The sequence below is a fragment of the Pleurodeles waltl genome, chromosome 1_2 (genome assembly GCF_031143425.1).
Source record: "Pleurodeles waltl isolate 20211129_DDA chromosome 1_2, aPleWal1.hap1.20221129, whole genome shotgun sequence".
NCBI classification, from domain to species: Eukaryota; Metazoa; Chordata; class Amphibia; order Caudata; family Salamandridae; genus Pleurodeles; species Pleurodeles waltl.
The window spans coordinates 1,017,572,380-1,017,594,689 of NC_090437.1; the positions used below are offsets into that span (position 1 = coordinate 1,017,572,380).

At 45.3% G+C, this 22,310-nt stretch overlaps 1 protein-coding gene across 3 annotated transcripts in view; it reads right to left on the reverse strand.

Moving 5' to 3' along the window:
• NSUN7 (NOP2/Sun RNA methyltransferase family member 7) overlaps positions 1-22,310 on the reverse strand; it is a 1,148,229-nt gene that overhangs the window by 458,440 nt on the left and 667,479 nt on the right. For all 3 annotated transcript variants that reach the window (XM_069201939.1, XM_069201936.1, XM_069201945.1), the window contains one exon: positions 5,895-6,078. In XM_069201939.1, coding sequence (XP_069058040.1) covers positions 5,895-6,078 — 184 coding nt within the window. The remainder of the gene's footprint in view (positions 1-5,894; positions 6,079-22,310) is intronic.

The window sequence follows — 22,310 nt, forward strand, 5'->3', positions numbered from 1 at the left end:
TACATGTGAAATACGAATCTATTGAAGTATTTACCTGCAACTTGAATCTTGTGGTTCTAAAAATAAATTAAGAAAACATACTTTTGCTATATAAAAAAAACATTGGTCTGGAGTTAAGTCATTGAGTGTGTGCTTCTTCTATTGTCTGTGTGTGTACAACAAATGCTTTGCACTACCCTCTGATAAGCCTAACTGCTCGACCACACTACCGAAAAAGAGAGCATCAGTGTTATCTACTTTAGCCTCTGTTAAGCCTCTGGGGAACCCCTGAACTCTGTGCATACTATTCCTCATTTTGATATAATATATACAGAGCCAGCTTCCTATATATCTTCTATGGCACTGTCCTAAAATGACCCTATACTGGGATCATGTCCTTAATGACATTGATGACACCTTTGCAACTGCCATCCCAAGATTCCCTGCATACACTATACTTGGGCTCCCAAATACATTGACATTTCGATAAAGGACACGCGGGGTTAGGCAGATGGCCTGGCCCTGAATACGGCACATCAGGTCATACTCTGGAAACAGGGCTCTGAGAAAACCCCGGACCACACCACTTGGCTGCACAGGCTGCAGTTTATCTTAGGTATGGAGAAGCTGTCCTTAGCCACGGAGTCAGACAGAGCTCAATATGCTGATATGTGGTCTCTCTTCATCCACTTACTTTTACAGTAATTTCGGGAACTCACCTGCCCGTCTTACCTGCGCCTGCTTCGCTTGATTCACGATGAAACACTTGGTGGGACAGAAGAAGGGATAGGGAAACGCCAATCAATGGACCTTACATCCTGAGTGAATCCTTTACCGTTCACTATCTATTACGCTACACATGCTTTGAGTCGGGGACGAAGATTGGGGTATTTACCTGTAGGGGGTTCAGGCACTTTGTTTTCTATACTTGTTTGACACTGCCGGTCCCTGGGTTGTAGGCATATAGCGGTGTACTATGAGCTACTGAGTTAACCTTCATCAGCAGCCGGCCCATGGGGTTGTATGCGAGTTGCTGTGTACTGTAGAAAAAGGTGAAATTCCTAATAAAATTAATTGTTCCATAAAATCTATGAACATTTTGGTCTATATGGATACTGTTAGACCTGGCTACCAAGATAATTAAAAGTTTTCACCCTGCAGATTTCAGACCCTCCAAAGAAAAATAATCTGGTTTTAGTGTTTCTGGGGCCTATGCACATAACAAAAGATTTACTTCGACTGGTTTTAAGGTCAGCCCCCCCCCCCATAAAATTGTAAAAAAGCATCTAAAATCTGTTGTAATCCATTTGTGGTTCTGGAAAGTAAAACCCTGTCGTTAGCATACAGTAAAACAGGGCGGGCACTAGATTTCACCATAGGCATATCCTTCCCTGCTTTACTCAAGTGCAACTCTAAAACATTGATAGAGAGTAAAAATAGTAAGGGGGCCATGATGCCACCCTACCTAACCCTCTTTGAGGTTTTAATAGCAGGGAAAAGTTACCACTCAGGGCCATACCTCACCCTGATCAGACCTTCCTAATGCATCCTCTGCAATAAAGTAATTGTAGCCTGATCTATGCCCATTGAAGCCATAATGCCCCACAACTTGGATCGACTGACCATGTCAAAGGCAAAGGAGAGGTCCATTAATGCTAAGTGGATAGACCGTCTCCTTGCCTTGATGTACTTGCTTATAACCAACTGAAGGTTCAGGCATTGTTCCATTGTGTCCACCCCGGGACAAAGCCCGGGCTGCACTTTAGAGAGAGCTTGATTTTCCTCCAGTCAATACTCAGGTCTAGAGGCAATATTTATACCCAAAGTTTCAAGAGAGCTATCCATCCATGTTATATAATTTCCTCCATTGTCTTTCTAACACTTTGCACCTTTTTTTCTCTGCACTGAGGCTCTCACAAACAAAATTGGTGAATATCAGGACAGGTATATCTCTATTCTAGAAGGCCCTTTTGCAACCATCTAAGATGGACCTATGTCCATGCTGCTAATCATTTTTTCAGGATGATGTACGTATATCCTGGGTTGAAGCTGTTAATAAGACATCTGTGGAAAGGTAAGAAAAGTAGAGTGATGTGATGAATATGATGAAACTTAGCACTGACAATGGTGGGCTGCACATATCAAACTTAGGGCCTGACTTAGATCTTGGCGGTATTACTGCCAAGCCACGTCGGCGGCAGACCCGACAGGACCGTCAAGTCGACAGCGTTCCACCCGCCGTATTCAGATGTTATAGCTCTCCAAGTGGAGGACTGATGACGGACTTCTGACAGAGGTAGGCGGTGGGATACAGTGGGCCTCATTTAATGGCAGAGGATATGGAACAGAGATATGTGACACACATACACTGTCCCTCAGTCATATGTGTCCCTGCTGCACTACACAACACACCACATATAAACCATCATCCATTATAATTCCAACACAACACAACCCATACATGCCAAAACACACATTGACATACATCCATGACACACACCATTGACACTGCACCCACACACACCACAACAGCCAACACAACTACACACATCATGACAACGTCCACCACACAACAGCAAAACTCACTTGAATGTGTCACACGGCAACACAACACACACAACATCAGTCTCACATGCAAGTGACACACATGCAGACACTACCACATCACCCACCCCAGCTCCTTCCACCTCAACCAGCCAATCCACACACACATACTGACTCACACACAACAGACAGTACAAACCTACCAGCACAGGTCCCTTTGCAATACGCACGCATGGACACCACTGTCCAGAGTGAGTGTACAGTCATTGTAGTGTCATCATTCATTTTGCAATGAATGATGACACCACAATGACAGTCGTGTATGTGTGCAATATACATGTTTTGCAGTGTGTCCCCAGCCATGTGTGACACCAGTGGGTACCCCACATATTCTTGTCACAGTAATTTAAAAAAAATCACTGTGACATGAATATGCCTGTAGTGGTTCCGACAGTGCTCACCCAAAGTACTCTGGCAATGCGGCATTCCTACCTTCAAGTCTGGCGATGGGGGTGTTTGGGGTTTGTGTTTTCTCCGTGGGTCAGTGGCAGCAGTGACAGCAGGTGTTGTCCAGTCGTGTCCAGTCAAAGACGGGGGTGGAATGGAGAAAAAAAGGTGAGTTTTTACCACTTTCATCCCCAATCCACCAACTCAGACATGGGAGGTTGGACCGCTACTTTTTTCTTGGCGGTAAGGCACATCCAAATCTGCATGGCGGGAAGGGTACTGAACCTTACTGGTACATTTTCATATCTACTTGTTTCTCTAGGTACTAGATGTCTGCGATCTTGGATTAATCTGGTTCTCTAGGCACCAGGTATTGAATCTCTTCTACTTGAAAGAACACGTTAGTGAGTTGAATGATATTTGAAAAAGATAATTACTTAAGGTTCCTCGTGCTACCAGTATTCCTAGGAAGCTGGTGAAGAAGGAAGTGTTCCATATACTTGATGCACAGATGAAGGAGACTGATGCTGTGGTGTTTCCAGGCAGATTATGCAGTGCTCTGGACTCTTGACTTTACTATTAAAGAGAAACGTATGCTTTTGGCCCCTCCCCCAAAACAGCTTATGATGTTGTGGGTATAGGGCATGATGGAAATTGTTTTTGAGGGGGAAGAACTAACCTTGATCTTGTGGATACTGCTGGTAAAAGGGTCACAGTCTTCCCTTGAAGGATTTTCCAACTCCATCAAAGTCACAAACAGAAACACACATAAACAATCTTTTAAAAGAGTTTTCACAGATGCTTTTAAAGCATTCTATAAGACATATACGCTTTCTAGTAAATTCATATCAAAACAGTCCTGTGAAAAAGTAATGCTGCAGGTAGCTCTCAGATCACATCATTCTACTTTCTCATCTACAGTAAAATTTGGGCCTACTTTAAATTCATATGCATTTCAATGCTCTAGACTTCAGGTTAAGATGAAATTGATACCACTAGTAGCAACTCATCTTCACAGGCAGGGAGTCTGCATCTATACCCTTGGATGATCGCTAATAAAAATGACATCAAAGAATGAAGTTGAGGTTTCAATACAGAAAAATAACCTGCTTTTCAAAAAACTGGAGCTAGCTAAAAACTTTCAGAAATCACATATAGAATCTGCTTAGGACTTAGGTTTCCACAGTGCACAAAAGGACTTGAAATCCTGGACAAGCAGTTTTTGTTTGAAACGACTGCAGATCCTCTCTAAATCCATCATCACTAGAATACCGCTATGCTTGTGAGGGATGCGCAGCATACTTTTACAATATCTTTTTTCATGCAAAACCTCTTTTCATTTTAAAAAGTATGCAGTCAGTCACTTCAGTAATGTATTACCCTTGAATGAAAAGAAAAGTATTATTAATGGTAAAGAAACAGGTCGCACCCCTTGACCTGGTTCAGGTGGCAAGTACATGTCCAAGAACCTAGTTGTTTAACACTGGCATATTTAGTAACGCCACACAGTCGATAAGAGACATCCTTTAGAATAACAGTTTGCTTAAAAAATGACAGGTAGAATACGAGTTATTAGTCATCAGGAAAGGCATCTCTCTAGTGTTATACAAATTAGAAGTCAAGCTTTTAAATCACTCAAAAGAGCAATTTCTGCTGATATGTTATATCACTAAAGTTGCCCTAAAGTTACATACACCACTGAGAATAAAATGGTTATGTCTACTAGATGGAATATACAAATGATCAACTATCCTTTTAAATGAGTGGGAGATTGTAGTAGGTGTAACGTTTACTTCCAGCACAATATGTAAACAATGCAGCATGATTTTTTCTCATCAATTACTCCCCAATCTCAAACATCTTTTCTTTTTACAGCCATATCATGTAAAATTTTAAAAATGGAGGACGGGATCACTGCTTCACTACACCATGTCTCCTGGAGACATAGGAAAATCTGTAAATTACTCACAATAGTCATTATCTACCAGGTTCAAATGATAGGAGAACAACTCTGGGCCCTCACAGGAAATTTTGGTTAGAAAACCTGCAGCAACCCTATTCCAGTTGTTGTTGAAATACTTATCTGATCATCATTCAGCATGGTTCTTGTTGAACTTAGTAACCACTTCACTCTTGTCTCAATTCAACCTGACTTTCACTGGAGAGTAGATTTAATGGTCTATGTAAGTGCAGCTAAAATGTTTTTCTTAACATTTCACAATTAATGCTTCCTAAGCTATCCCTCAAGCCCAACCTCTTAAAATGCTTACATACAAGAACATTGAATTTCATTTCCCAGTACTTCTCTGTACACACTTTTTTCTCATAGGCCAGTTTAGTTACCTGCAAGTTGATCATAGACATGATAAAGTCGTACACCAAGTTTTGTAGCAGAATATGTCATGGGAAGCATTAAAATCATCAATCAGACTGTTAGAAAGTAATGGTATGCTTTGACCATGAGGGGGTCTTGTTTAATGTCATTTTTCATTTCTTTTGCTAACACTGATGGCTTGCCCTTTGAAGTTACAAATTAAAAAATCAGAATTAAATGATCGCTTATGCTTTCTGGTATTATAAAATAATACCTTTATCAGTGACTACAGGGTGATGGGTAATGGGCATGCAAATTGCTGTTTAGCAGGGTGAAGGCTGTTGAACATGTTGTGGAGTATGCAACAATATATGTAATGTGGGCAGCTTTTTATTAAAACAGAAATGTTTCATAACTGGTCAGACCATTTGGTTAGGAAAATGTAACACTAAGGAAGGTTTAATAAACATGGGCGGTTTGTATATAGTTTGTTTCTTTATGAAACCCTACTCACATGAAAACAATAACAAAGTGCATGTATACAATACTTTTAGTGTCTTGTGTCAACCTACAACTGTTTCCCAAAAATTCTATGGTGTAGAATACCCACCTGTAATATAAGTTTGTAGGTTGTAAACAGTTTCATATTAACAAGTTCATCTTTGAGATTTGGAGGAAAAGCTAATACATCTTTGCAGTTCTCATCAACACAGAAAGAATACCCTTCAAGGTCTACCACAGAGTTAACTTTAGTAAACCCTTCCATCTTCAAGGCGTAGCAGATGTCATTAACACTGGGAAGATATAATAACACCAAATTACTTATGGAGAGTTTCTGCACACAGTACATATAAGATAGCACAATATACGGATTTAAGATTTAAACATGAGCACTTTACAGTAGTTAACAGGAATATTAGTTTGTATCCCATTGAGTCAGAATACAACACCAGGCCTCAGACTGAACTTGCTTGTTACAAATGGCATACGCTATAGTGAAACAACTGAAGAGGAATATTAAAATTATAAATTGCCCTTTACAGAGAGGGAACAGAGATATACCCTCAATGTTCAAACTGATGATGACTATATTTAATAATTAAAAGAACGTAGTGGGGCTTGTCTAAATTTGCAAGAAGCCAATCAATTTGCATATTCCAACTACAAAAAAGAGGATTTGCATGTTTAAACACCCATTATTACACAGATATGTATGTAAATAAACAACATTCTTGAGGCTCTGTGTTGAGGAATACTCAAGCAAGTAAAAATGGACACACCGTGCTATGATGACAGAGCAACAAAGTAAATGTTGACAGTGGTGAAAAAACAACTATACTTGAGCAATCAAAATCATACATAACCTTGAAGATAACCTAAACATTTCTGCCCTGCGTGCCCTTGACCAAACAAACCTCTTAGTCAATGAGAATATTTCCAAGCAACAAAATAAAAGTCTGGTGCGACAGAAACCTTACAATGTGAATGATTTCTCTGGTGTAATTTAGGTTCCAGTACAGAGAACAATTTACTGCATGCACCAGATAGACAAGATAGTTCAAAGTTTGCGCAAATGTCAACTTCTAATAAAGTAAACAAGCACTTGCAATGCTGATAGGGCTGGTATTGGCAGACAGTCTCTTGACTTTTCACTGCTTGTTTTGTCATGATTTTTGAAAATCTTTATTGTTGGGGAAACTGTCATGCCCCGTCAATCTTGAAAAAAAAAGTGGCTAGTAGGAAAACATTTTCTTGAGCTCAAAAACACACTAGTTTGGGTTTGGATGTGCGCTTTAGGAAAGGCAAAATGCTGTCACTCATACTGAAGTTACCCAATCGGTGAAGTGGGCTGACCTTGCTGTCATAGTCAGAAAAGAGATGGGAATTACACACCACAGAACAATTGGTAAAGAGGGCTGGGTGCAAGTCCAGATAGGCAACTATATATTAAACCTATTTTTTTTTTAAGAATACTGAAAGCTTTGGGCTTTCAGTAGATAACTACAAACTGGGCGAAACACAACAGGAGAAATGGATACCCTCCATTGCTTTGAGTGCTGTGCAAATATAAAGCCATAACAAGCAGAGTCACAGGATCATTCATGGGTCTTTCCAGGGTCACTAGGATACACCCATATAAAAAAACGTGGTAGTCAAACATGGGTTTCAGAACTAGCTCACTACAACAACTATCCAACAGTTGTGACGTTATTTAGAGGGTTATGAGCAGCAGCAGGTCTCAACCTGTTTTACAAAATGCATCAAGGACAAAATCTACATTGAGTGCTACATTTGTGTGGTTCATGCGTTCAATAAAAGCACGTCTACGGCTACGGGTCCAAACCATTACGGTTATGAATGGCTTCCTTAAAAGGCATCTGCATTCAGCCAGAAGAGTCGGACAAATTCGTATTATGAGAATTAGTATTTTTCTGCCTAGCTGCACAGCCTGCAAAACGTAGAGAATGGCTTTTTGGACCATGGAGGGTGAAGAATCCTGCTGGACACGTTTGTCTCCGGCTACTCCCCGAGGGTTGAACTCACCCCACACCCATCCAACACAGGTGTCACGAGTGACGTGTCGCCTGCTATTAAAAGGGGCCGGGCGTATGTCCTCTGAGCCAGTTCTCTGCACCATATACTAGTGTTATTGAAGCATGTGGGCCTAGGGCCCAAAACACTATATCGGCGATGAGCGGTTTGACTCCATGTGCTATGCCGCCTCACTGCCACCTGCCATGAAAGGGTGAGCATAGCAATACATTAGCCCTACCTCAGCTGCCGGAACCCTTGGTGGGACACTGCTGGTTCCAAAGACTAGATGAGGCTTCAAGCAGTACTGCCGGACTGAGGGGCCTGAGGGAGAAGAAAGTGTGGAGCTGCAGCGCCACCGCGAATGGTTTCCCCACCCCGTCATCCCTCACCTTGTCCAGGAGAGAAGTATGCTGCGGCCCCATGAAGTGGGCGCAGCACCACCTGGCGGTCACTTTGCCACACTGCACCAGGCCGACTGCTGCCAGGGCACGTGGTTCGCAAAACAAGCCCCAACAGAGACATGATCTGTGCCACATACAAGTGCCACTGCCGCTCCACATGAAAAACAAAAGAGGGCCTGCAGTGTCCCGCGACCTCGCCTCAAACAGCGAAAAGAGACTGTAAGAATGGTTGACACTGTGAGAGTGTCAATTGAAAACAAAAAAAACTTAACTGTAGCCACATTACCCTCATCCAAACTCACCAGATTCAAAGAAATAATTGTCATGAACAGGTCTCCATCTCCCATGCTATAGCGCAGACCGTGGCTGTAGAAGGAAGAAACTGATCGTGAGATCACTGCAGACCCCCTAGTGGAGGCTTGCAGTCACCACATACTGCTGGATGGCCACCTGCCACTGTGGCAATTGAAAGGGAATCTCACAGACCACCTGCTCCAGGGGGGAGTTTAGCAGGGACTGGACCAATTGCAGTGAACTCAGAAGAAGAAAAAAAGAGAAAAAAAATGAAAGGGGAAGTAAAGGCATGATCGCAGTGATCTGCCAGAGTCAGGTACCATTACATGGAACTAAGGGGGTTATTCTAACTTTGGAGGAGTGTTAATCCGTCCCAAAAGTGACGGTAAAGTGACGGATATACCACCAGCCGTATTACGAGTTCCATAGGATATAATGGACTCGTAATACGGCTGGTGGTAAATCCGTCACTTTTCCGTCACTTTTGGGACGGATTAACACCTCCTCCAAAGTTAGAATAACCCCCTAAGTAAGCTGGTGTAAAGCACTGGAGAGGTAAGCAGCCCCACCACTACCTGAAGAAACGCCAGTTCACCAAGGCACACCATACAAGAAGATAAGAGACCGAGAGCACAAACTCAGGGGGCACATAGCCAATGTATGACTGCACGAAAGAGGCCATACTAGCCGGCTGCCCGAGTACAGATTGGCCCACCATTGGCCCATCACCAATAATGTCACCCTGAGTGACCAGCCCTGCCAGGTGCACATGACCCTAAGGAGGATCAAGCACAGAAAAAGCACAGCCTTGAAGCGCAAGCACTGCACCATCAAGCGAGTAGGAGGCACAAGGAAGGTTACTAGCCATCAACGGAGTGGAGCCCGAGGAGATCCAGGAGCAGGGGATATGCAAAGTGTGGGTGGATGCCACACCAACCTGAAGAGAAGATGGGTAGTCATAAGAACAGGACAGGACCTGTGAGAGATCCACAAAAGGAGTAGATGCTCAGTCTCAGGAACAGGACTGGACCTGCAAGAGGTTCACAACGGGAGAAGATGCACAGTCTTATGAACAGGGCAGGACGGCAAGAGGTCCAGATGACGAGAACTGGCAACACTGGTGCCACATTACACCCATAGAAGAAAAGAACGCCTGAGATGTGTGGCCGAATGCCACATTGCAATGAAGAACTGAAAAAGGAGATGAGAGAAGAGTGTGTGACCAGACCTTTCACACTAAAGAGCCTGATGCCACCTGCACCAGAAAAAGAAGAGTTTGCAAAGGAGAACTGAAAAAGGAGAGGAAAGAAAGGTGTGTGACAGACCTGTCACAGTGAAGAACCTGACAACCACAAGTGCGCTAGAGAAATGATCAAGGGTGACTAGACCACAGACTTGTGCCACTACATGAGAGTGCACTTACAAACACAAGTAAGCCACAGATGTGGAGTGACGTCACTGGCGACAGCTTATCGAGAGATCCCAAGAAAATCCTCACGTATGTGCAAACCACATATCTGCCCCACACTTCCAATGAGACCATCTGGCCACACTCACCGGCTGCTTGATGAATGATCGTCTGCTGAAAAGCATACATGCCGTAGGAGAAGAACTGCACCAGCAACACACCAGGCTACGGGCCGCACAGACACTCCAGTCACCCTCACTCTTTGCAAGTCATCGCCATCTGTCAACAGGTTGTTTAATGGCAACAATACCATCATGACAGGTGTATCACTGTAACCACCAGAGGAGCATCTCACCACCAGAGTGGAACCTTACATCTGAGAACCACCAAGAGACCAAGGAGGCACTTCTGGCACAGTGAAGGACTAATCATCTAGAGGCAATCTGCTAGCTGGCGAGCACACATGACCATAAGTCAGCTACCATTCTGGTTGCACAAGCAACTCAGCCGTGGCTCTGCTGGGGGTCCTGCAGCAGCACCTTCACGGCCTACAAGCAACCCAGCACAGAAAAGGGCCTCAAGGGAGTTCCTGCATGAAGGAATCCCGGCATGAGAATTGGGCCTGAAGTTGCTCCCCCTTAAAGGAACCGGAGGCACCAGGGCCTCAGAGGAAGACATCCAAACATTGTCAATGCCGTCCCAGCCTTAGCAGGACTATCCTTCATGGAGCCAAGACACCCCAAAAGAAACCTCTGCAGTGGACTCCATCAATGCTCCTGATGCATCCCAGTTTTAACTGTTGACACCTACCACACCACTCAGGCGGGACTCACCAACACCAAATGGTGGACCACAACCCAACTGACATGCTGTTGAAGGACCCGTCCATCCACACCTGTGTTCTTTCCCAGAATCATCTGGTTAAACTATCGATGTGAACAGTAGTGTCCAGGTGCTCCCAGCTGCACCTGCCCACTTGTCCCCTGCTGTGCTGTGGACTGCCTCTAGAAACTGACAGACTCACTGGTGTCTAGTTTGTTTTACTTATTCCCTAGATTTGGGCTAGTTTTTGCAGTTTTGTTAAAGTTTGGGAGTGATGTAGTGTCATGCTGGAGACATAGCTGTTTCCCGTCACTCCTCAAGGGCTGGTCTCACACTCACCCCACACCCATCCAACCCAGGCTTCACAAGTGATGTGGCGTCTGCTAATAAAAGGGGCCGGGCGTACATGCCCTGGGCCAGTTCCTTGCACTGTATACCAGTGTCTGCCATCTGTTATTACAGCATGTGGGATTAGGGCCCAGAACATTACCAAGGGAGGCTGTCCCTTGTTGGCAAGCCACCAAAACAATGCTTCATGAACATGGTTTTTTGGGAAATGTGAAAAACAAGTGAACAGGTAAGGTTGTGGGCTGAAGGAGAGGTAACTATTTATTACTTGTCACAAGCTGGCTCGCTTGGCCATTTCATTTTTATCCCCCAGGAATGATAGCCATGGAATATGTTTGTTTAGGTTAGGAGCCTTTTGAATTCCGTCCCTGAGCATGGCAGAGCTAGTAAGTCAGATGTATTTAGTAGTGATAAGGAAGTCCATCTAGTTTCTTGTATGGTGAATCATTTGATGAAATGCTTTGTATTTGCCTGATTAAGGTACCCAAACTGCCCGATGATGCTTTCTTAAACCGATGACATGCCTTAAGAAATGCTACTTGCCTGGCCTGACTCTGCTTCTGGAGACCAAACTCTAAACCCACTTGTGCTTGGAAGGAGAATTTCGGCAGACAAAGGCCCTCATTATGACTTCAGCGGTCTTTTCTTAAAACCGCCTGTAAGGAAATGCCTCCTTGGCATGGTTAACCCCTGACTTTTTGCCTTTGCTGATGCCAAGTTATGATTTGAAAGTGTGCTGAGGCCTGCTAACCAGGCCCCAGCACCAGTGTTCTTTCCCTAACCTGTATCTTTGTTTCCACAATTGGCACACCCTGGCATCCAGGTAAGTCCCTTGTAACTGGTACCCCTGGTACCAAGGGCCCTGATGCCAGGGAAGGTCTCTAAGGGCTGCAGCATGTCTTATGCCACCCTGGGGACCCCTCACTCAGCACAGACACACTGCTTGCCAGCTTGTGTGTGCTGGTGGGGAGAAAATGACTAAGTCGACATGGCACTCCCCTCAGGGTGCCATGTCAACCTCACACTGCCTATAGCATAGATAAGTCACCCCTCTAGCAGGCCTTACAGCCCTAAGGCAGGGTGCACTATACCATAGGTGAGGGCATATGTGCATGAGCACTATGCCCCTACAGTGTCTAAGCAAAACCTTAGACATTGTAAGTGTAGGGTAGCCATAAGTCAAACACGAACTCCACAGCACCATAATGGCTACACTGAAAACTGGGAAGTTTGGTATCAAACTTCTCAGCACAATAAATGCACACTGATGCCAGTGTACATTGTATTGTGAAATACACCCCAGAGGGCATCTTAGAGATGCCCCCTGAAAACATACCCGACTTCCAGTGTGGGCTGACTAGTTTTACCAGCCTGCCACACACCAGACATGTTGCTGGCCACATGGGGAGAGTGCCTTTGTCACTCTGTGGCTAGTAACAAAGCCTGTACTGGGTGGAGGTGCTTCTCACCTCCCCTTGCAGGAACTGTAACACCTGGCGGTGAGCCTCAAAGGCTCACCCCCCCTTTGTTACAGCGCCCCAGGGCACTCCAGCTAGTGGAGATGCCCACCCCCTCCGGCCATGGCCCCACTTTTGGCGGCAAGGCCGGAGGAGATAATGAGAAAAACAAGGAGGTGTCACTGGCCAGTCAGGACAGCCCATAAGGTGTCCTGAACTGAGGTGACTCTGACTTTTAGAAATCCTCCATCTTGTAGATGGAGGATTCCCCCAATAGGATTAGGGATGTGCCCCCTTCCCCTCAGGGAGGAGGCACAAAGAGGGTGTAGCCACCCTCAGGGCTAGTAGCCATTGGCTACTAACTCCCCAGACCTAAACACACCCCTAAATTGAGTATTTAGGGGCTCCCAGAACCTAGCAAGATAGATTCCTGCACCCTAAGAAGAAGAAGGACTGCTGACCTGAAAGCCCTGCAGAGAAGACGGAGACACCAACTGCTTTGGCCCCAGCCCTACCGGCCTGTCTCCCCACTTCAAGAAAAACTGCAACAGCGACGTGTTCCACAGGGTCCAGCGACCTCTGAAGCCTCAGAGGACTACCCTGCATCTAAAAGGACCAAGAACTCCAGAGGACAGCGGCTCTGCTCCAAAGAAGAAACATCTTTGCAACAAAGAAGCAACTTTTTAAAGACAACACGTTTCAACGCCTGCAGAGGGAATCCAGAGGCTCCCCCGACCGCGACTGCCTGCTTCTAAGAACCCAACGCCTGGTAAGGACACTGCACCCGCAGCCCCCAGGACCTGAAGGATCCGACCTCCAGTGCAGAAGCGACCCCCAGGTGGCCCTCTCCCTTGCCCAGGTGGTGGCTACCCCGAGGAGCCCCCCGCTTGCCTGCCTGCTTCGCTGAAGAGACCCCTGGGTCTCCCATTGAAACCTATTGCAAACCAGACGCCCAGACGCCCAGACGCCCGGCCGCCCCCGTGCCGCTGAGGGTGTACTTTTTGTGCTGACTTGTGTCCCCCCCCGGTGCCCTACAAAACCCCCCTGGTCTGCCATCCGAAGTCGCGGGTACTTACCTGCTGGCAGACTGGAACCGGGGCACCCCCTTCTCCATTGAAGCCTATGTGTTTTGGGCACCATTTTGACCTCTGCACCTGACCGGCCCTGAGCTGCTGGTGTGGTAACTTTGGGGTTGCCCTGAACCCCCAACGGTGGGCTACATTGGACCCAACTTTGAACCTTGTAGGTGGTTTACTTACCTGCAAAACTAACAAACACTTACCTCCCCCAGGAACTGTTGAAAATTGCAGTGTCCAGTTTTAAAATAGCTTATTGCCATTTGTGTGAAAACTGTATATGCTATTTTGCTAATTCAAAGTTCCTAAAGTTCCTAAGTGAAATACCTTTCATTTAAAGTATTGTTTGTAAATCTTGAACCTGTGGTTCTTAAAATAAACTAAGAAAATATATTTTTCTATATAAAAACCTATTGGCCTGGAATTGTCTTTGTGTGTGTTCCTCATTTATTGCCTGTGTGTGTACAACAAATGCTTAACACTACCCTCTGATAAGCCTACTGCTCGACCACCCTACCACAAAATAGAGCATTAGAATTATCTCTTTTTGCCACTATCTTACCTCTAAGGGGAACCCTTGGACTCTGTGCATGCTATTTCTTACTTTGAAATAGTACATACAGAGCCAACTTCCTACACCGCCGAAGCCACGGGCGGCAGGAGACCACCCGCCATATAATGGGTACTGTCGGATTTCCGCCACACTGTGGGCGGAACTCTGTCAGTATCCATGCTGGCGGTCGGAGGCGCCTGGGTGGTGCTACCACCTGCATCGACCTGTCAGAAGGATGCCCCCATCAGTATTATTACCATTAATATAGCCTGGCGGTGTCCTGCTGGCAGGGGCTGCTGGCGGTAGCAGCACCCCTTTCCGTTCCCTCCCGTATGACCTCCTCACCAGACAAGGTAAGTTGGGCATCCGACAGGGGAGGGGGGTGTTGTGTGTGGTGTCTGCCTGTGTGTATGAATGTGTGTGTGCATGTGTGAATGCGTCTGTGAGTGTTGTGGTGTATGTGAGGTTGTATGCATGTGAGTGAATGCATGTATGAATGTTGCAGTGAGTGCGTGTCTGCATGTCAGAATGTGTGAGTGAATGCGAGAGTATGTGTGAGTGAATATGTGTATCGATGCCTGTGAGTGAATGCGTGTATGGATGACTGTGAGTGGATGCATGTCTGAAAGTAGAGGCGAATGGGTGTATGTGTGTAGGGGGTGGGGGCGCTATGTGTGTGGGGCGGTGCTGGGAGCTTTGTGTGTATGTGTGGTGGGGGGGCCAGGTGCTTGCTGGGGGCGGGTGTTGGTGGGAGCTGTCTACCAGTGACAGGGAAGGAATTTCCTGTCACCAGTAGCCTTACCGGCATGGTTTTCATGGCGGTGCTGCCTGCAGCAGAAACCATGGCAGTAGGCCGGCTCATAATGCCGCCGCAGGTCTTCTGTGGACCGCCGGGTTGGAGATGTACATGTCCGGCCCAGCAGTTCATACCGCCATGGCGGTATGGGTGGAGATATGGCGGGTTGGCGGGCAGGAGTCAAGGAGACCGCCAGGGTCTTAATGAGGGCCAAAATGTTGAACAACAGATGTTAGCTACTAGTTACCAACTGGGAGGCTTTTGAACAGGGTATCAAGTGTTGGACCCTTCAGTGCTTTTGACAGTTACGAAAGTGAAGTTAAGCGATCTGGCTTTGGCTTGAATTAGTAACTTGTGATGACTGAAGGAGTATCAGTGTGCAAATCTATGTCTCATTATATGCTAAATGCATGCCAACGGCTTGGACTGGGAGAGGTTCCTAACGGACGCTGGTGCTTCCCGACTGAAACATCTTTATGATTAAATTTCAAACATTAGAATGACGCTGTAGACATTCTCAATAAGAATAAAAGAAAAAGACTAAAGTCTAAAAGTTTACTCAAAGAATATAAGTACAGAAATACATAAGTTGGACCATCAATCAATTTAGCGTTAAATATATAAACCAGAAAATACAAGAAGAACTCAGTAAAGTTCTACTGGAAATCCAGTATAGATTTGCCTTTTAAGTAAGGAAAAAGTGAGCCCCTAACAAAGAAATCAAGTGTCTTTATAGAAATTCAGACAAAGGATTTCCTACATTTACCACACAAAACCCTGGTTCACATGTTAAGCCTCACTGGGAAACAAGCAAGAAGAAACAATTTGCTACGGTATACAATTGAAGGTTCTCTCACAATTCTACTACATTAGACTCAGACATTCACAGAGTCTATTCAGGTGACATGATTAGTTGCACACACTTATTTAGTCTGAGACAGTTAGTTGCCTTTTTTGATTACAGACATTGTGTTCAGATTGACTGGGCACGTTTAGTATTCTCAGTGCAAAGTCTACAATTATTTATTACAGAGAGAATAATGACAGCGATCGTGATCACAAGATGCACTTACGATGTCACTTCCAAGATGGAAGAAAAGTTGTCTTAAGTTAGCAGAAGCTTAGTTTCTCATGTTTACCCATTACAATGCTGTGGAAAAAACAGATTCCATGTGAACCCCTGTTATCTGTGGTGATCACAAGATATTAATACTTATTTTAATTTTCAAGGGGCTTTCCAGTTATTTATTTACAGTGTCTTTCTATGGCGCTGGCTCACCAAGTGGTATTAGAGTGCTTTACATTGCAAAAGCAATTACATATTGCAGTTATATGTATACAAGTAATATTAATTTAATCAAATCATGAAACAGGAGAAGAGAGTTAGAGGTTTTCGGTGAATGAGCAAATATCAGCACTTTGAAGAAAACATTAAGTGGTTGGTTGACGCATCTACTCAGTGAAGGAGGAGTAACATAATGGGTAGCAAGTTAGACCTGTTAAGTATTGACTGACAAGTGTTTTTAAATAGGAAGCCTTACGTTGTTTCCTGAATGAAGGATGTCAGACACTAGTATTATTTGTTTGGATGAGGAATTCCATAACGTGACAGCAGAATCGGAGAAACACGTTTTGAATTTCAGAGGTTCTGGCAGGAGGGAGCCTTTGCTGTAGGATTTTCTGATATCACCTGAAATTTTCAACAGCGAAGTTGCTGGGTCTGCTTGTATGCAGTATAACTTGATTACATTATCCTGATAAGCTGGGCTCTTTAGCCTACACTGGTGACACTGCACTTTCGATTGAAGTTACACTTCACAGCACAGCCTTGAAAGTCGCTACTCTTGTGTAGCTGACTTATCTTGTTGGTTAGGTCTGAGAGAATAATGGCAGAGCAGCTTACCATTTAGAAATCTGAAGTTTCTATATACTGTTTCCTTTAAACAAACTTTTCTGTGGTTTCCCCGTGTTTCTGTTCACAGCTGGGTTCTTCCTGATCTTTGGGCCTTCAATTAGTTTTGGAATCATTTTCTTAGCTTCTTCTTTCTGTTAACCAATTGCTAAGTATTATTTTTGGCTTATTTAATTAGAGACTACTTTTTGGTTTGAATTTTTGTTACACGTTATTAGAGAATGTATTTTGTTTCTTTTTATGTTATATGTATAACCTCCTGTGATGTCACTTTCTACAACCTCACTTTCTATGCTGTTGCCTTCATGAAAGGTTGGACTTAAGGCCTGGCCCCCCCATACAAATTCAAGTAGCTGCCATCCATGATGTGATTATTGGTGTGTTACTGATAGCCACTGCCAGTCGAGTCTAGCTTCTTTCTTTACAATGGCAGTAACAGCTGAAAAGATTAATCCTGAACAACAGAAAACATATTTGTAAAGTCATGCTGCACTAGTCAGGTCCTTCCAGAATACCTTCTTTTACTTCCCTGTAATCTCTTTTCTGCCTGTCACACAATTCCAAAAACTGGACTTCCTGTTCCTTTTTAGTGTTTTTTTGACAATGCCAGAAAGTACTACATAATTAAGTCCTGAAAAAACGCACATTTGAAACAGAACAAAGAAAAAACATGTAACATTGTTATCCATCCCTGCATTTCCAATCTTAACTGCTTACCACCTCATTTCTATGAGCAGTTCTGAGTTTCAATGATTGCAAACAAACAATTGCTTAACATTGGTTGGGTTTGTTTTCCATTTCTACCGGCCTTGTTTGAGGCAGAAATAACGGATATACTGGACACAATGAATTACATTTTGGTGAGTGGCTATTCCTTCAGTGACTTAGCACCTATTCAGATATAGACATAGGCTGATATAATACTCTGCCTTGAGGTGGGGAGATGAAGAAACAGAACAGAGACAAGTATTCTTGAATACACTCCCATGAAACCAAGGGAGTTAGCTACCTTACTGTATGTTAGTCCAAGTATATAATTAAATATATTGGTCCAATAGGCCTCACCCACTCTTTACTGGGGTGACATGGTGAGCAAAAGAACAATGGATTAAACCCAGATATATGATCGGGGGTGAGTGTTTGAAAAGTTTCAGCACTCCGTCCATCATCATTTTGTGTCACCCACTCTTTACTGACATGCTTCATCATCAGTCAGTCTGACCCACTGTCTTAAAATAACACCAACACAGTGGTCTCAGCCTCGTTGAAGAGGAAGAGCAGAAATGTATTTTCTGGTTAATGATGGGGCTCACTTGTCAACAGTCTATGTCTAAACCAACAGATCTCCTTCCTAGGCTGTTTTAATGACAACTGGATCCCATCATTGAGCAGAAAATGAATTTCTGATATCCCCTCTTCAATTAGGTTCAGACCACTATGTAGGTATTATCCTGTGTGTCGGACTGGCCGATGAGGAAGCATGCCACAAAAGAGTGGGTGAGGTCTATCAGACCAATATCTTTAAATGCTCTACTTGGACTAATATCCAGCAAAGCAGCTAACCTTTTTGGTTTCCTGTGAGTGTACAGAGGAACATTTGTCTCTGGCACACAAGTTGTGTATTATGATTTATGTGTAGAGGGTGTGTAGCAGATTTCTCCACTAGCTCTTCTTTGGTAAAAAAATAAAGAAACCGGACAATCATGTTGTGGAACTGCAACTCAACTAAAAAAAGCGTGCTTTTGTGATGTTACCTGCCACTGCCCCTGCCCAGCTACTATTATTATTATACTTTATTAGCAAGGCTTGTCTAGGGACCTTTTCAAGTAACGGTGTGTTGTGGAACTAAACAACATCTGGGTCATAGATCAAACCACTCAGTAGCGATCATCAAGTTGCATGCTCCTAAAACTGGTCGCCTTCCAGACAGCAAATTATCTCATATTTACATCCCCTCAGGGATAGGCACCTGCTGCCAACAATTTACATTCCCCACCAAGAGTTCAGTGGCTAACAATGCCATCAACATTATTTATATAAGCTTCAACTTTGACTAGGCGAGATAGAGAAAGACACGAATTCTGATACAAAAGTATACAACACAGGGGTGGAGAAGAGCAGGATGGAGTGAGTTGTTAATCCTGAGTTCTACGTCTCTGAACTTGACATCTGCTGCCACCGAAAGCAAAAAGGGGCTGCAAGAGCGGCGCACTACCCACTAGGTAGGCGAATTGCGGAGCGGAGCCAACTCGCCTTCCTCTAGAAGTGGCTGGGATCGAGCAGCTGTGTGCCTGAGGCTGCAGTGGCCATTTTCTCCCAGCTGCTGCCTAAGAAGCTGCTGTCCTTGGCCCTGATTTGGCCATGCCGGGACGGAATGGCATACTGTGCCCCGCTGGGCAGGTGTCGACGACCTCGGCACGCAAAGTATGGACTATTGCTCTCCTGCAGACCTGGACGGCACGCGGCATCTGGCAGGCCTCGGTGCCCTTGGCCCTGACCATTGGACCAGCGGATCTCCCCCTGGGCCCTACCCACCGTGATCAGTGGGGAAGGTGCTGGGGTACTTCAGAACGGAGCTGACTCCCGCGCGGGGACTTGAGTGCAGAAGGGATTTGGGGCAGGGAGTCTGGTCGCCAGCTGCGGCACCCACGAAAAAGCCAGTCTCACCTTCCTGGAACTTCAATTGGGAAGCATAAAAGGAAACAACAAGCGTAACCTTCAGGGAGCACAGGGCACATCTACATGTCCTGCCCTTCCCTGATGTCCTAGCCATTGGTCGCTCGCTTCTCCTTGTGTCACCCTCTCTGGTGCTGGGGGACATGGTCGGAAGGGCCCGTGAATCAAGCCTCCTGGGATTCCGAGACGGCGACTACCTTGATTTCTTCTTTGCGCATAGACTGGGACCCTCAGTATGTCACGCAACAAACCTGCAAAGGAAACCTCCATCCCCTCCCTATGGAATAAGCCTCCGAAAATGGAAACAGGGAAATCTGAAGGGACTTTGGACTCCTGGGATGACTCCCCTACGCCGATGAACAGGACACACAGGACAGCTTAACACGCTTCCTTCAAGAAATTTGTGCAGAAATAGGATCACTTAAAGAGGACCTCAAATCGTGCATTAAAGATGTACGCCAAGAAGTAACAAGAGATCGGGAGTCGAGAGGATGACCTCGAGCGCACAGTAGATGCTAGATCATAGGACCAGGAGCTCCTTTGGTGACGTGTGAAAGCCCTGGAACAAAAAAACATAGAACTGCCATCCAAACAAGATCTTGGGAATCGAAGCAAATGAAATAACTTATGAGTTCAAAGTATCCCAAAAGAAGCAGAAGGGACAGTTATCATGGCCTTTACTGCAACCCTTTTCCACTCTATTAAGGGGGACACTGGGGCCCAGCTTCCTGCCTTGGACCGAGCCCACAGGGTGGCTTTCACAGCTAGAGGACCCAATACACCCCCTACATCCTAGTGAGGGTCAACTACTCCACCCAGAAGGAAGCAGTACTCACTACGGCACGCAAGTCATCCAGTCTGACTCTTCAGGGCTATAACTTTGATTTTATCAAGACTTCTCCCCCCTTACCCTTGGCCGTTGAAACGAATTCAAACCGGTCACAAACAACCAACGCAGCAGGGATATCCCTTACCAACGGGGACACCCATTTGCCATCATCTTTGACAGGGAGGGGAAAAGGCGATATCTGAGATCCCTCTCTGAAGCACGGAAGCTCCTCAATCTCATAGGTGCAGACTCTGAGGAGGCCCCAGAATGGGGAACCTCATCTTGAGATAACCCCTGAAAGCCACCTGGGACCCCGTGGGCCCCCACCACAAGAAGCCTTGTACAGACAAGGCATCCTGAAGAAAAGCGGAAAAAAAAACATCATTCAACACCTATGAAGCCTGGATCTCACCTGTCCTCTCTCCTTAACTGTGGGCACCCCCTGAACCCTGCCACCTGAGCCTTACAGGGAGAACTGCCTATCCACACATTCTCCTCTTGCACCCCTAGTCTGAGCTCTATGGCAGTGGCGCAGACTGAGCCTGTAGGCCTCAACTTTCCCTGTGGGGGTGGCACACCTGGCCTAGATGGGAGCTTTTCCCTCACCAACTGTAACCTATGACTACCTTTCTACAAGGAACTAAATTGCTTTCCATTAATATCGGAGGCCTGAACTTTCCCTATAAGCTCAAGCAAGTTTGAGGATACATCCTTCGGCACAATCCCAACCTTGTGTCCCTGCAGGAGACTCACCTTAGGTGCATAGATAGATAACAAATGGCACATTCACTATACCCTGTCCGTCACTGGGCCTATACAGACATGAAAACCGCAGGGGTGGACATACTATGCAAGGCATCCTTTCGCTCATACATCACCAGGGTAGTACGTGATCCGGAAGGCCAGTACCTCAGCCTACACCTTTCCCCAAAATTGCCATAAACTTACACTCTTGAACATATATGCTCTAAATACTGGATAAGACACGTACCTTCACTATATCCTAAATGACCAATGACGAGTAGTCACGGCTGGCAGTGGTGGGGGGCGACTTCAATTTGGTATGGGATCCATTGATCGACCGTTACACTATCAAGGGGTCGGCTCAATTGAAGAAAACTATACAAGAACTGGGCCTGGTTGATGCCTGGTGGCATCAACACCCAGACTCCCGTGATTACTCCTTCTACTCTTATGTACATGCCACTTACTCCGCTCTCCTTCCTCTTCTAGACAACACTGAAATATCTGACATATCAATCTAAGTCCACGCACATACTGGTTTGTCCTGGTCGCCCTCCCCCAACGTAACAGGACATACATTAAACTGGCACCTTTCCCTGGCCCTCCTGCGCGACCCAGCTAACGTCAGTGACATTTGTGCAGGCATAAAGGATTACTTTACACACAACATGGAAATTGATACCTCACTGCACACCATGTGGGACGGGTTCAAAGCCACCATAAGGGGGGTAATCTCCACAATACTTAATGCGGAAAGAAGGGAGGGCCGTCTGATGGAAGACACCTTGGCGTCAGACATTTGCACCCTGGAACAAAAGGATAAGGCACTACTCACAACAAAGGACAGATAACTCTATTAAGAGGGAAACTCAGGGCACACACAACTAATACAGCGAAATGCGCCCTCCTAACGCTTAAACAGCTCTTTTACGAGGGAGGCAATAAAACGGGCTCTCTCTTGGTGCACCAACTCCACCAATCTCAGCTTAAGGCCTGTATTGATCGAATAGGATTTTCTGACAGGGAGTGGGTACACGGGGAGGAAGGTAAACACCAGGCTTTTCACACCTTTTACCAACAGCCAGGGAGGACTCCCTCAATCAGTAATTTATGAATACCTAGAGGTCTGCAAATGGGAACCTCTTCTCCCTCAGCACGCTGCTAAGCTCGATGCC